Source organism: Pelophylax lessonae (genome assembly GCF_965119305.1).
Source record: "Pelophylax lessonae genome assembly, chromosome: 1".
Taxonomy (NCBI): Eukaryota; Metazoa; Chordata; class Amphibia; order Anura; family Ranidae; genus Pelophylax; species Pelophylax lessonae.
Window position 1 is genome coordinate 859,325,929 of NC_138768.1, and position 16,578 is coordinate 859,342,506.

The 16,578-nt window shown below is 43.8% G+C and overlaps 1 protein-coding gene across 1 annotated transcript in view; it reads right to left on the reverse strand.

Moving 5' to 3' along the window:
• Positions 1 to 3,413: 3,413 nt before the first annotated feature.
• The window catches only part of FBXO41 (F-box protein 41), a 258,813-nt gene continuing 245,648 nt past the window's right edge, over positions 3,414 to 16,578 (reverse strand). Inside the window, exons 12-13 of the mRNA XM_082268572.1 lie at positions 15,669 to 15,784; positions 3,414 to 4,664 (exon numbers count right to left, since the gene is read on the reverse strand). Of these exons, the coding sequence (XP_082124698.1) occupies positions 4,602 to 4,664; positions 15,669 to 15,784 (179 nt within the window). The 3' untranslated portion in view covers positions 3,414 to 4,601. The remainder of the gene's footprint in view (positions 4,665 to 15,668; positions 15,785 to 16,578) is intronic.

The following is a 16,578-nucleotide window of genomic DNA, read 5'->3' on the forward strand; positions in this document are numbered from 1 at the left end:
TAGACCTAGCAGATGGCCTTCTACATGCTCATTCCAGCCCAAAATGTACATGCATGCCCACAGTAATACAATCAGGTGGCCTGATGTTTCCTTGTGCCCAGCCCATAAATTGCATGGCCTCCCATTGTAGTACAATCAGGTGGTCTCCTGTATCCTTGCGCCCATAATGCACGCCTGCCGTATATATTAAAGCTGGATACACACTATACAATTGTCTTCAGATTTTTTTCCTTTAGATTCACCAAAACCATATAATATGAGGACATACCTAAACACTTTCAATTTGAATGCAGTCGGGCCTGCCCTTGCACTACATGAGGGTAAATCTAAAGGAAATCTAACAACAAAAGTTGTATAGTGTGTATCCAGCTTAAAGCCTTGTACACATGCAACGATTATCGGCCGACCAATCGGCCGTCTTTTGTCCAGTGTTGTTGTGTTGGTTGAAATGTGCTCTAGACTGCACACAAATTTTCTTGGCCAACAAAAACCAACTTCAGAAGTGATGTCATGTGATGGTTGACTTTCCATGTGTTTTTTCATCTCTGAGCATGCCCAGTCTTGTTCATCTGATTTTTGTCTGCCGAAATCTGTACTGACTGACGGAAAATCGGCCGTTCTGTTGACGGCCAACAAAAATTTTATAGCATGCACACCAGATTTTGTTCGGCCGAAAAGTCGGAGTCGGTTGTCGGAAGCATCATACTAATCCCGCGTACACACGCAACGATTGTTGGCCGTGAATTTTCGGTCAACGTCCGATCGGCTGATTGTCGGCTTCTTCCGACAACCGACTCCGACTTTTCGGCCGAACAAAATCTGGTGTGCATGCTATAAAATCTTTGTTGGCCGTCAACAGAACGGCCAATTTTCCGTCAGTCAGTACAGATTTCGGCAGACAAAAATCTGATGAGCAAGACTGGGCATGCTCAGAGAAGAAAAAACACATGGAAAGTAAACCAGTACATGACATCACTTCTGAAGTTGGTTTTTGTTGGCCGAGAAAATTCGTGTGCAGTCTAGAGCACATTTCAACCAACACAACAACACTGGACAAAAGACGGCCGATCGGTCGGCCGATAATCGTTGCGTGTGTACGAGGCTTAACAACCCGAAAATCGGCCGATCGGACGTTGGCCGAAAATTCACGGCCAACAATCGTTGCGTGTGTACGAGGCATTAGACTTCAGAAAGTCCCTCTTTTCAAACCTTCATAGTCTTAGCTCATGCCAGGATTCTGGACATCAGAGGGGTTCCGTGGAGACCCTGCATACAAGTTTGGCCACTCTATAGGCAGAAATATTAGGGCCATAGACTTTGCTGCAAATACAGGCTGTAGAGATAAAGGAGACAGTAAACGTACCATGTACTTTTTTTTTTTTTTTTCTTTAACAAGTAATATTTTAGGTCTCCTTCCAAGTTGTTATACCTAATCAGCAAGTCAGTTTACATAAACAGATTTATAAATGACATTTGCAGATATCTATGAAATAACTACAGGTATATTGTACCCAATATGATGTTTGCCACAATATTACTATTGTAGAGACAATATTTTCCTGTGTACCATTCTTCTCCCAATCGGGGTGCAAGATGCTGTTCAGAGCCTGACATGGCACTCGGCTAGAAAAATGTTAACAAAATTCCAAATATTCGAAGCCCCATCTAAGTAGGGGACATTAACTTCTGCTACGATGACCACTCATGGTTCATTTTATTAGGTACACCTATACAGTGCCCATAAAGGGCGGTTGTACTTGGCAAGGATGTAGTGACCTTTAAATCATGCTCAATCATTGTTAAGGGACATAATGTGTACCAAGAAATAATAAGCAAAGCGCTGTCCCTTTGTACCAGTACCACCAGCCTAAACCCTGGACACAGGACATGTACATGCATTCTTGCTGTATACCCCAAATTCTGACCCTGTCGTCTGCCTGTCATGGTAGAACTTTGGACTGGTCAGTCCAAGTAGAGCTTCACCAGTGATCCATTTCAGGTGCCTACTATTGGCTGATTTTTCTGGTATGGTCTTGTACTTCTATGGCTTGTCCTCTTCGAGGATTGATGTGTTCAGCATTCAGATTTGGCCAGAGCCATGTGTGACGGGGCCCCAAAGACGACAAATTATTAAAAATGAAAAACAAAAAAAAAACAAGACCAGCTTTTGCTGCAATACTGAACTTCATTCCAGACATTTCCTCTGCAGTTGTTTTTTTTTTTCTGCCACTAGAGGCCCCTGGTCTCATGGCCATTATTCTTCAGCCCACTTCCTCTGGGCTCATGTCATCCTGGTCATGCCTCCAGCCTGTGACTGGACAGTGAAAGGAGAAGCAGCACAGTGATGAGTTCATCTCTCTGTCGCTCTGCTTTCTCCTCCTATCAACATGCTTCTTGTCAGCACATGAACTGATTGACTGCTTCTTCTTCTCCTCACACTAATGATGATGCACTAATGATTACAGAGCTGTATTAATGTATGTCTTTTATATCAGCCTAGAGTTCAGCTTTAAGGGCGCCCCTGTCACTCACCTCCATCTCAAAGACAATTATTCTAATGTCCATGAAAAGGGTCCATAAGGATTGGGGCACCGTGAATGTAGAGTAAGGAGGTGCTGTGGATGTAGGAGGAAGGGGTGAAGTGGATGTAGAGGGTTTGGGGTGCAGTTGTTGTAAGGGGAAGGGGTGCTGTGGGTATAGGGGAAAGGGAACACTTTGGATGTATGGGAAAGGGTACTGTGGACATATGGGCATTGGTGTAGAGTGGATGTAGGGGGATTGGGATGCAGTGGATGTAACGATATTAGGGTGCTGTGGATGTAGGGGGTTTGGGGTGCAGTTGTTGTAAGGGGAAGGGGTGCTGTGGATATAGGGGGAAAGGAACACTTTGGATATATGGGAAGGGGTACTGAGGACGTATGGGCATTGGTGTGGAGTGGATGTAGGGGGATTGGGATGCAGTGGATGTAATGATATTAGGGTGCTGTGGATGTAGAGGGTTTGGGGTGCAGTTGTTGTAAGGGAAAGGGGTGCTGTGGATATAGGGGGAAGGGAACACTGTGGATGTATGGGAAGGGGTACTGTGGACCTATGGGCATTGGTGTGGAGTGGATGTAGGGGGATTGGGATGCAGTGGATATAACAATATTAGGGTGCTGTGGATGTAGGGGGTTTGGGGTGCAGTGGATGTAGGGGGAAGATTGCTTCCATGGCAATCTTCTACAGGTATACAAACCATGTATACTCTTTTTTTGCCAAGTGCAATTGCTACCTGCATATAAGGCTGTGTAACCAGGCAGCTCTAGGCCCTATGGATATAGCTACACTTGGATGTGGCCTTCTGCACAGTAGTGCTGTAAACAGTGGTTGTTGGTGCAAGTCTAGACTTCTGGCCAGCTTAACCAAGTCCGAGTGTTTTCCTCACCACTTTCTGTAAACTCTGGACACCACAATGCCTACAATCTCGGAACAATGTCTACGATGTCTCTGACTCCAATACCTATTCTTCGTTCAAGGGTAGTTAAATTGCACACCTTCCACTTGTGCTAGAACAAAAGAACCTCTTGACCATCTACTGAACTTCTAGGTGTACCTAATAAAGAAGCCAATGAGTTGAGTGGCTTTTTCTGATGTTTTGAAGGTTGATGGTCCTTTCCAACTTCATGAATGTTTCACCATAAAGTGCTAATGTTCCCATCTGTCACTTGAACCCCAACTATCTGACCAACAGAACACCGTCTGCCATCTATGAAAAATAAGTCGGGTAATGAAGAAAAGAGGTCTGTTATAGCACCATGTACATATGAAGGCCGCAAAGTCCTTGTAGAGAGCTTGACAAAACACTGAATGTATGCATGCTTCACGAAGGCTTCTTGAAAAGTTAGTAAACTGTTTTTCTTGGCTTGTAGCTCCATGAAGACCGAGGCCGTAGCTTTATGTGGATACACAGGATTCTTGAGGGTGATACATTGTATTATATAACTGTCAACAGGTCTTATTGCACTGTAGCTCATTCGGGGCTTTTTGCACGGTGGACAGCCGATGGCCTTCATCCAAAACAAGGCTTCCTCTCTATATACTCTACCTCTGAACATAAATTAACTGGAATACCAACTGGCTTCCATTGATGCTTTTTTTCTTAAATAATAGCATATATTTATATATTTATCTTTAAAATATTGATATATATTAATATACAGATTTATAAGTATATCTCACGTGACAGAAACACAAAGAATACGATCCACACAGACATTAGGAAAATCTCGGAATCGCCTGCAGTGCTACATAAACCGGGGGCAGACCCGTCGGACGCCGCTCATTATTGGGCTGCTGCAGAGAAATTACACTGAAAATGAATGATAAAGACTCTGTCTGAGAACCCTGGAGGTTAGTGTTACCCTTTCGGCGCCAAGGGAGGGGCCCTGTTGGGCGTGTCCCTCTATTGCACTGCTGTAGTCAGATGTTCCAAAGACACTTTCTTGGAAGCAGGTTTTTTGGCAATTGGTCTTGGTGGCACTTCCCATGATGAGACGGCACGGTTCAGTCTAGGTGTCGGAGGAGACTTGAGGATCACAAAGTCTATTTCCTATAAAGCAGGATTAGCAGCCTTCTTCCACCTTAATGTGTAGAATCTTTGAGAAGCCCGGCCTCTTTTTAAGAGCCTAAAATACAGGAAAATAGGGTCACTAAACTTGAACACTGTTACCCATAATTTCAGGCTCCATGTATGGAATCTGGCAGGTTAAAGTGTATGTAAATTATGTAAATCCTAACACTGATTTTTGTTAATTGTTCCATTTTGGTCTGTTTAATATACCATTTAAATAGCAGTTTGTTATACAGTGCCTTGCGAAAGTATTCGGCCCCCTTGAACTTTGCGACCTTTTGCCACATTTCAGACTTCAAACAAAGATATAAAGCTGTAATTTGTTGTGAAGAATCAACAAGTGGGACACAATCATGAAGTGGAACGCAATTTATTGGATATTTCAAACTTTGTTAACAAATAAAAAACTGAAAAATTGGGCGTGCAAAATTATTCAGCCCCTTTACTTTCAGTGCAGCAAACTCTCTCCAGAAGTTCAGTGAGGATCTCTGAATGATCCAATGTTGACCTAAATGACTAATGATGATAAATAGAATCCACCTGTGTGTAATCAAGTCTCCGTATAAATGCACCTGCACTGTGATAGTCTCAGAGGTCCATTTAAAGCGCAGAGAGCATCATGAAGAACAAGGAACACACCAGGCAGGTCCGAGATACTGTTGTGGAGAAGTTTAAAGCCGGATTTGGATACAAAAAGATTTCCCAAGCTTTAAACATCCCAAGGAGCATTGTGCAAGCGATAATATTGAAATATTAAAAAAGAATAGCGCAACCATGCAAAAGAAATGACTATCAAATATGGAGACAATCCATAAATAAAAATGGGGATTTAGTTCCACCATATGGCCATATCGTGCTCAAGCCCACCACTGCGTCAAAGTACCCCATTATCAGTGGGTCCTACACTATCCATAAAAAAGGGGTGAATACAGCCTCTCTTACCCTTGGAGACAACACTCCTTGCTGTGAAGGTGTGCTAATGCACTGCAGGGGACTCCTCCTATATCTACTTGATAGAGGACACCAATAGAGTACAGGTGTGTGTGGGGGATGGGATGCTCAACCTCAGAAGTCTGGTCAGACCGAATACATAATAAACAAGCAAAAAATTGGGGGAGCAAACCCTGAACATGTATATCTAAAGCCGGTGCAGCTATGGATCAAGCAACATGTATATTAAAAAAGAATAGCGCAACCATGCAAAAGAAATGACTATCAAATATGGAGACAATCCATAAATAAAAATGGGGATTTAGTTCCACCATATGGCCATATCGTGCTCAAGCCCACCACTGCGTCAAAGTACCCCATTATCAGTGGGCTTGAGCACGATATGGCCATATGGTGGAACTAAATCCCCATTTTTATTTATGGATTGTCTCCATATTTGATAGTCATTTCTTTTGCATGGTTGCGCTATTCTTTTTTAATATACATGTTGCTTGGTCCATAGCTGCACCGGCTTTAGATATACATGTTCAGGGTTTGCTCCCCCAATTTTTTGCTTGTTTATAATATTGAAATGGAAGGAGTATCAGACCACTGCAAATCTACGAAGACCTGGCTGTCCCTCTAAACTTTCAGCTCATACAAGGAGAAGACTGATCAGAGATGCAGCCAAGAGGCCCATGATCACTCTGGATGAACTGCAGAGATCTACAGCTGAGGTGGGAGACTCTGTCCATAGGACAACAATCAGTCGTATACTGCACAAATCTGGCCTTTATGGAAGAGTGGCAAGAAGAAAGCCATTTCTTAAAGATATCCATAAAAAGTGTAATTTAAAGTTTGCCACAAGCCACCTGGGAGACACACCAAACATGTGGAAGAAGGTGCTCTGGTCAGATGAAACCAAAATCAAACTTTTTGGCAACAATGCAAAACGTTATGTTTGGCGTAAAAACAACACAGCTCATCACGCTGAACACACCATCCCCACTGTCAAACATGGTGGTGGCAGCATCATGGTTTGGGCCTGCTTTTCTTCAGCAGGGACAGGGAAGATGGTTCAAATTGATGGGAAGATGGATGGAGCCAAATACAGAACCATTCTGGAAGAAAACCTGATGGAGTCTGCAAAAGACCTGAGACTGGGACAGAGATTTGTCTTCCAACAAGACAATGATCCAAAACATAAAGCAAAATCTACAATGGAATGGTTCACAGATAAACATATCCAGGTGTTAGAATGGCCAAGTCAAAGTCCAGACCTGAATCCAATCGAGAATCTGTGGAAAGAACTGAAAACTGCCGTTCACAAACGCTCTCCATCCAACCTCACTGAGCTCGAGTTGTTTTGCAAGGAGGAATGGGCAAAAATTTCAGTCTCTCGATGTGCAAAACTGATAGAGACATACCCCAAGCGACTTACAGCTGTAATCGCAGCAAAAGGTGGCGCTACAAAATATTAACTTAAGGGGGCTGAATAATTTTGCACACCCAATTTTTCAGTTTTTTATTTGTAAACAAAGTTTGAAATATCCAATGCATTTCGTTCCACTTCATGATTGTGTCCCACTTGTTGTTGATTCTTCATAAAAAAATACAGTTTTATATCTTTATGTTTAAAGCCTGAAATGTGGCAAAAGGTCGCAAAGTTCAAGGGGGCCGAATACTTTCGCAAGGCACTGTACATTATTTCACATATGTGAGTACACCCCTCACATTTTTGTAAATATTTTATTCTATCTTTTCATGTGACAACACTGAAGAAATTACACTTTGCTACAATGTAAAGCAGTGAGTGTACAGCTTGTATAACAGTGTAAATTTGCTGTCCCCTCAAAATAACTCAACACACAGCCATTAATGTCTAAACCACTGGCCACAAAAGTGAGTACACCCCTAAGTGAAAATGTCTAAATTGGGTCCAAAGTGTCAATATTTTGTGTGGCCAGCATTATTTTCCAGCACTGCCTTAACCCTCTTGGGCATGGAGTTCACCAGAGCTTCACAGGTTGCCACTGGAGTCCTCTTCCACTCCTCCATGATGACATCACGGAGCTGGTGGATGTTAGAGACCTTGCGCTCCTCCACCTTCTATTTGAGGTTGCCCCACAGATGCTCAATAGGGTTTAGGTCTGGAAACATGCTTGGCCAGTCCATCACCTTTACCCTCAGCTTCTTTAACAAGGCAGTAGGTGGTTTGGGGTCGTTTTTATGTTGGAATACTGCCCTGCGGCCCAGTCTCTGAAGGGAGGGGATCATGCTCTGCTTCAGTATGTCACAGTACATGTTGGCATTCATGGTTCCCTCAATGAACTGTAGCTCCTCAGTGCCGGCAGCACTCATGCAGCCGCAGACCATGACACCCTCACCACCATGCTTGACTCTACTCTTTGTACTCCTCACCTGGTTCCCGCCACACACGCTTGACACCATCTGAACCAAATACGTTTATCTTGGTCTCATCAGACCACAGGACATGGTTCCAGTAATCCATGTCCTTAGTCTGCTTGTCTTCAGCAAACTGTTTGAGAGCTTTCTTGTGCATCATCTTTAGAAGAGGCTTCCTTCTGGGATGACAGCCATGCAGACCAATTTGATGCAGTGTGCGGCGTATGGTCTGAGCACTGACAGGCTGACCCCCCCCCCCCCACCCCTTCCACCTCTGCAGCAATGCTGGCAGCACTCATAAATCTATTTCTCAAAGACAACCTCTGGATATGATGCTGAGCATGTGCGCTCAACTGGTCTTGGCCATCGTGCTGCAGCTCAGTTCCAGGATTTGGGCAATCTTCTTATAGCCTAGGCCATCTTTATGTAGAGCAACAATTCTTTTTTATACAGATCCTCAGAGAGTTCTTTGCCATGAGATGCCATGTTGAACTTCCAGCGACCATTATGAGAGAGTGAGAGCGATAACACCAAATTTAACACACCTGCTCCCCATTCACACCTGAGACCTTGTAACACTAACAAGTCACATGACCACCGGGGAGGGAAAATGGCTAATTGGGCCCAGTTTGGACATTTTCACTTAGGGGTGTACTCACTTTGGTTGCCAGCAGTTTAGACATTAATGGCTGTGTGTTGAGTTATTTTGAGGGGACAGCAAATTGACACTGTTATACAAGCTGTACACTCACTACTTTACATTGTAGCAAAGTGCCATTTCTTCAGTGTTACCACATGAAACACATTTACATTCTAAAAATATTTTTAGCAACTATTGAAAATATCTGTTCATGCAGTCTCCCTTCAGAGACTGGGCAACAGGGCAGTATTCCAAAATGATAAAAGTCCAAAACAATCTTCAAGACAACCAATTGCTTGCTAAAGAAGATGAGGGTAAAGGCCAAGCATGTCTCTAGACCTAAACCCTATTGAGCATCTGTGGGGCATCTTCAAATGGAGGGTAGAAGAGCGCAAGGTCTCTAACATCCACCAGCTCCGTGATTGTCATCATGGAGGAGTGGAAGAGGATTCCAGTGGCAACCTGTGAAGCTCTGGTGAACTCCATGCCCAAGAGGGTTAAGGCAGTGCTGGAAAATAATGGTGGCCACACAATATTGACGCTTTGGGCCCAATTTAAACATTTTCACTTAGGGGTGTACTCACTTTTGTTTCCAACGGTTTAGACATTAATGGCTGTGTGTTGATTTATTTTGAGGGAACAGCAAATTTACATTTACTTTACATTGTAGCAAAGTGTAATTTCTTCAGTGTTGTCACATGAAAAGATATAATAAAATATTTACAAAAGTGTGAGGGGTGCACTCACTTTTGCGAGATACTGTATTTGCTGGCCCTGCGTTCTGCAGGCTCCCCCACAAGCTGGGTGGGCTTGTTTAAATGGCCATTAATTGAATGGCTGAGACACAGCAGTGGTGCCATTGGCTTCCGTTGCTGTCTTAGTACATAGGGTTCAATATTGAGTTGGCCCATTATTTGCAGCTTTAGCAGCTTTAACTCTTCTTGGAAGACTGTCCACAAGGTTTAGGAGTGTGTCTATGGGAATGTTTGACCATTCTTCCAAAAGCGCATTTGTGAGGTCAAACACTGATGTTGGACGAGAAGGCCTGGCTTGCAGTCTCCACTCTAATTCATCTGTTGGGTGTTCTGTTGGGTTGAGGTCAGAACTCTGTGCAGGCCAGTCAAGTTCCTCCACCCCAAACTCACTCATCTGTGTCTTTATGGACCTTGCTTTGTGCACTGGTCCAAACCATTTGGTGAAGGGGGAATTATGGTGTGGGGTTTGTTTTTCAGAGGTTGGTTTGGCCTTTCGTTTCAGTGAAGGGAAGTCTTGAGGCGTCAGCATACAAAGACATTTCGGACAATTTCATGCTCCCAACATTGTGGGAACAGTTTGGGGATGGCCCCTTCCTGTTCCAACATGACTACACACCAGTGCACAAAGCAAGGTCCATAAAGACATGGATAAGCGAGTTTGGGATGAAGGAACTTGACTGGCCTGCACAGAGTCCTGAGCTCAACCTGATAGAACACCTTTGGGATGAATTAGAGTGGAGACATTCTCGGCCAACATCAGTGCCTGACCTCACAAATGCGCTTCTGGAAGAATGGTCAAACATTCCCATAGACACACTCCTAAACCTTGTGGACAGCCTTCCCAGAAGAGTTGAAGCTGTTATAGCTGCAAAGGGTGGGCCAACTCAATATTGAACCCTACGGACTAAGACTGGGATGCCATTAAAGTTCATGTTTGCCAAAAGGCAGGCGTAACAATACTTTTGACAATATAGTGTGTGTGTGTATATATATGAGACACACGTAGACTGCAGTTCTCAAGAGATATAATGTTGTATAACAATTATGTTTTTTAGAATTACTGTATTGGATGTTCATAACTATGAATATTGTGACAGGAAGTCAGGTAAATCTGTGGATGTAGTCACAGACAGGAGATACATTTCCACCTGGTTTAGAAAATTCACCAATTACTATAGGGTGTCGGCTGCAAAGGTAGCCAGAACTGGCTTAAGGAAGTTGAAAGGCCTTCAGCTGTTTGGAATGAGGAAGTTAAGGCTTCTATAATTTGTCCAAAGGAAGTCTAAGGATTGCTGCCTCCTGACGCTGTGTGGGCATGGGGAGAGGAGGACAGTCAGATGTGTGCCCCCTGAAAGCTGTGTGAGCATGGGGAAGACCTCCTGGAGCGATGTGCGCTGAGGAGGGTAAAAAGTGTGAAGACTACTCAAGTGTGAGGTCTTGGATCGTTTCTCTGTGAAAAGAAACCAATGGACATTTCCTGTGTGAAGGGGAAATTAATCAAGATTGAAGACTTCTCAAGGTGAGAAAATGAACTATTTCTATGTGGAAGAAATAAATGAACTGTTTGCTATGTGAAGAGACAAGCAAAGGGACATGTTCAATGTGAAGAGGAAAAGGGACATGTTCAATGGACATTTGTTGTGTGAAGAAAAAACATGGACTATTGAGTGTCTGCTGTGGGATCAGCAAAGTTTGCCCAACAGTAGGTTGGAGACAGAATCCGTAGGTAGGTTCCTGTATGTGAGAAGGTAGCCGCCCACAGTGGCAAGGATTTATTTTGTGTTTTACTTTATTTTGGATGTTTTTGAAGCTTGCACTTGTGTGAAGAAAAATTGCATGAATAAACCATACTGTTGTTTGCAACCACTTCTCGGCTATCTCCCTGTGTAACGAATCCCCCCAAGGGGTCATCCACGCCCGCCACCGAGCTAATCAACCTCACATATGGTGGAGGTATGCATTGGGCAGAAGCAGAGATCCCTGCAAAGAAGTGCATATGTTCTATGAACTTTGTCTTGTGCATGAGATTGCACAATCTATGTGTGCAGGAGAGGAAATCCTGAATGAGAGAAAAACTACGTGTTTTAAAGAGACAGTGGTCTCAAAATTTTTGATGAACTTTGTCTGGTGCATGAAACTGCACAAACTGTGTCTGCAGGAAAGGAGAGCCTGCAAGAGAGAGAAAAGCTACTGGCTTTAAAGAGACAGTGGTCTCAAAATTATTTGCTGGACTGTGAAAAAATTTATTGTGGAGTTATTGAAGATGGGGCGGTCAAAACGCCTGAAAGATGCAAAGATAGCTGAAATGAGAGACCGGATTCTATGGATGGAGGGGATGTTACCGCCTGAACGAGCCCCATCCATGCCTGAACGGAGTCTGCTAAAAAGAGAGGTTGTTGTCCCTAGCAACACTGAGGCAAATGCGGATATTCAGCTGAGCTTTGCAGCTCAACAAAAGGCTCACCAAGAGAGCATGGCAGGCTGGAAACAGAGACGCCAGCAGCAAATGGAGGTCATTGGTTTGGAGGAAACCGAGTATGTGTGCAGGGCTGAGCTGGATGCCTTGCAACGGAAAATGGAAGAAAAGGAACACGCCCTGGAGTTGTTTAGTATGGAGCATAGAAACTTGCAGACTCAGGTGTTACAGTGGGAAGAATCCACTGCTCTTCTTTTTTCTGAGTTACAAAAACGTGGAGAGACTATAATGGAGAAAGATGCCATCCTCATGGAAAAGGAAATTGAAATTCAGACTTTGCAGAAGCAAAGTATGCGTGATATGTTGGAGTTGCGTAATCAGCTGGAAAAAAGTCTTCAGTCTTTGGAAGCTACCAAAATAGACCTGCAGGGGGCGCAGAAACAGAATGTCGCTCTGAAAACGACATTTTCTCTCAGCTACAAGGAGAAAAGTTAGAGAGAGGCTAAATTACTGAGTACTGTGTATGAGCTCACCACTTTGAGAAGTGTGGTAGATGAATTGCGTACGGACTGTGAAAGTTGGAAAGATGAAGTCCAACGTGTCCAGCAGCAGCTAAAGGAGAAAGAAGCCTGTGTGGCAGAATTACAGTCTCATTCCCAGAAACTAGCCAATGAGGTGAAGGCTCTTATGCAGGGAAAAGGAGATTCTGAACACAAGAGAAAAAAAGTAGAGGCACAGCTGCAGGAATCGCAAGTCAAGGTGTCAGAAGGTGACCGATTGTGTGCTAAGCTGTCAGAGAAGGCAAACCGACTGCAGGTTGAGTTGGACAATGTCACAAAACAGCTTTCTCAAGCAGACACCAGATCTAGAGAAATTGCCAAAGATTTCTCTATCTTGGAATTGCAGCTGCAAGACGCTCAGGAACTCTTACAGGAAGAGAGGTGTTAAAAGGCTGAGCTTTAGCACAAAGCTCAAACAAATGGAAGATGTGAAAAATGGCGTCCTGGAACAATTAAAAGAGGAGGAAGAAGCAAAGAAAAACCTATCAGAGCAAGTCGCAACACTGCAAGCTCAGATAACGGATATGAAAAAATGCATGGAAGAAAGCGTTGGTTCATTAGAGAATGTTGAAGATGTGAAAAAGAAGTTTGATCAGATGCTTGGTGAGGAGAAGACTGTGTCTGCAAAATATGCAGAAGAACGCGACCGTGCAGAAGCGGAGGCGTGTGATAAAGAGAGCAAAGCCCCGTTCTTGGCTCGCTCCTTGGAGGAAGCTCTAGAGTGTAAGGTTGAACTAGAAAGAGTTAACCAACAGCTGTGTACAGAGATGGACGATTTGGTCAGATCCAAGGATGATGTTGGGAAAAGCGTTCAGGAGCTAGAAAAGTCTAAGCGAGCCTTAGAACAGCAAGTAGAAGAGATGAAGATTCAGTTGGAAGAACTTGAAGAGGAATTACAGGCAACAGAGGATCTGTCCCAAAGAGGGGATAGTGTGCCTGATGCAGTTTATAAAAGGATCAGTGTTTTGGGGTCTGTCCTGAGTGAGCATCAGAAATTTGATGACATGTTGTTTGAAGCACCCCTCTGGATTAAACAGTTCCTTCAAAAACTTCAAGCACTGGAAAATGTATCATTAGAACTTCAGCAAACAAAGGAGCTGTGTAAGAAATGTGATGATTTCTCAGTTCAGGCTGAAAACCTAGTGGAGAAAACTAAGGCAAGTGATATAAAACTTGGAGAAAAAAGCAAACACCACCTAGTGGAGAAAACTAAGGCTGTTGGTGAAAACGTGAAGCAAATGAATACGTGCCTTTCAGGGAATATTTCCAAAATGGAACTGGTGAAAGACAGGTGGCAGAAGTTTGATCGTGATCTTGAGATACATTCCATGTGGAGTTCAGATAAAGAAAAGGAACTAGGTGACCTTGAGCGGTCAAATAGTTCAGCAGAGATGCACTTCAACCAAAGCAAGGAAATGCTAAAGAAGCTACAAGGGAAAAGTAGTGCAATTGCAGAAAGTGCATTGAAGAAACCTGTAATAGACTGTGTTGTTGCCTTTGACCCATATGATGGTGGAAGGAAAGTTGATGAGGTCGCTGGAAAAATGAACAGGGGTCACTTTGAAGAAATGTATGACAGCCTGTTGTCGCAAATGGAAGGCCTTCTGCACAGCATCTTAGAGCAAGCCAAGCTCAAGAAGGCATTTCTTGGAACAAAGCCAAGTGAAGCAGAGGTTCTCAAAGTGTTGTGGAAATCATTTGTTGATTGCAGAGAGAGGCGGCTCAAGAATGTTGAAGACTTTAAGACTAGCACAATTGAGTTGCCTATGGATCACGGTCCTCCTTGGTGGATAAGACAGATGGTTATGCAGGACAAACCTGAGAAGGAGCAAAATGATGCCAAAAATGCAGTTGAAGAATGTGTATATGAGATGAGGGACAAGTTGTCTGACATTTTTGAGAAATCTGTCAATGAAGATGACAGAAACAGTTTCATCCTGAAGCTTGAAGATACAGAGAATTGGCTATATGAAGATGGAGAGGATCAGCCAAAACAAGTGTGTATAGACAAGCTAACGGACTTAAAGAAAGAGCCACCCCTACAAGCATTTCAACAAAGGTTAGCAGTTGTTAATGAACTGGGGAGGGAAGATACTAGGAGGCTTATCAGTGAGAGTCAAGAACAGTGCCTGACACATGCGTGTCTGGAAATCTGTGTCCCAACCCTAGGGTTGAAAAAAGAGGGGGGGGGGTATGTGACAGGAAGTCAGGTAAATCTGTGGATGTAGTCACAGACAGGAGATACATTTCCACCTGGTTTAGAAAATTCACCAATTACTATAGGGTGTCGGCTGCAAAGGTAGCCAGAACTGGCTTAAGGAAGTTGAAAGGCCTTCAGCTGTTTGGAATGAGGAAGTTAAGGCTTCTATAATTTGTCCAAAGGAAGTCTAAGGATTGCTGCCTCCTGACGCTGTGTGGGCATGGGGAGAGGAGGACAGTCAGATGTGTGCCCCCTGAAAGCTGTGTGAGCATGGGGAAGACCTCCTGGAGCGATGTGCGCTGAGGAGGGTAAAAAGTGTGAAGACTACTCAAGTGTGAGGTCTTGGATCGTTTCTCTGTGAAAAGAAACCAATGGACATTTCCTGTGTGAAGGGGAAATTAATCAAGATTGAAGACTTCTCAAGGTGAGAAAATGAACTATTTCTATGTGGAAGAAATAAATGAACTGTTTGCTATGTGAAGAGACAAGCAAAGGGACATGTTCAATGTGAAGAGGAAAAGGGACATGTTCAATGGACATTTGTTGTGTGAAGAAAAAACATGGACTATTGAGTGTCTGCTGTAGGATCAGCAAAGTTTGCCCAACAGTAGACTCCTTAGATAGGTTCCTGTATGTGAGAAGGTAGCCGCCCACAGTGGCAAGGATTTATTTTGTGTTTTACTTTATTTTGGATGTTTCTGAAGCTTGCACTTGTGTGAAGAAAAATTGCATGAATAAACCATACTGTTGTTTGCAACCACTTCTCGACTATCTCCCTGTGTAACGAATCCCCCCAAGGGGTCATCCACGCCCGCCACCGAGCTAATCAACCTCACAATATGTATTTAAAAAAAAAAGTTTTTGAGCTCAATATCGAAAGAATAAAGTCAAATTTTTCTTCAGATACGGAGACGCAATTATTTCCCCACTCTTCATAGAAAGGACACATACGGCTCAATTCACACAGCTAACACATCAGGATAAGTATCTCTATTTTTATGAAAGTGAGCTATTTTGGGTGGTGCCCAATGAAATGTAAAATGGCAGTTACATGGCTATAAATAGCGTGCTTTAGGCTCCTGTGAAAGCTTTGTGAATGGGGACTACAGGCTTCACATTAGGAAAGAGGTCATAGATGAACCGAGTAGCTACCTGTAACTTATTGACCATCTCCTCAAACAGTTTTCGGGCTTCAGGACTGCTTGGATCCTTAAAATAATCCGCAATGCCCACTTGTACCACAATGGACTTCAGGTTGCGACAGACACCTAGAGATATACAGAGTGAGATGCAGAGGTCAGTCACTGTTTAATGGATGCCCATTAACTACCCCCCCTTCATGACCAGGCCATTTTTTGCGATACGGCACTGTGTTACTTTAACTGATAATTGCGCGGTCGTGCGTCGCTGTACCCAGGGGAGGACTGGGCCAGGGGGAAGGGGGCAATTGCCCCCCAGGCCGCTCTGATGCACCATAAAAAGGCTGCACCGCTTATGCCACAAACATGCCTAAAGGATTCCTGGTGAAGAGAAGTAAAAAGTCTCATCCGCTGACCTACTGAGTGCGGGATAAAGATAAGGACAGAGCGCAGCCCCCCCCCCCAGCATGGATGGTATAAACTGTGTCTGAACAGAGGCCAGTTCCATGCACTACTGGAGACTCCCAGATTGAGCTGTCCCAACTCCCCCCAACCACCCCCTGCTGGCCAGGTCAGGAATTTAGAATTGGCTGATGAGTAGAGAGAACCTGGGGCAGAGGTTCAGCCTGGAATGGGGGTCAGGAGGAGGCCGGGAAGAGGGATAATGAGAGTGGGGCCGATTCGCTGCACCATGGGCTTCTGGTTTGTACTTGCCCCCTGGGCCGAAGGTTGCCGGTCAGCCCCTGGCTGTACCCAAATAAAAATGTTGTCCTTTTTTCCCCCCACAAATAGAGCTTTTTTTTGGTGGTATTTTTTATCACCTCTGCAGTTTTTTTTTTTTTTTGTTTTTGTTTTTTGCGCTATAAACAAAAAAACAACCAACAATTAAAAAAAAAAAAAACAATATTTTTTACTTTCTGCTA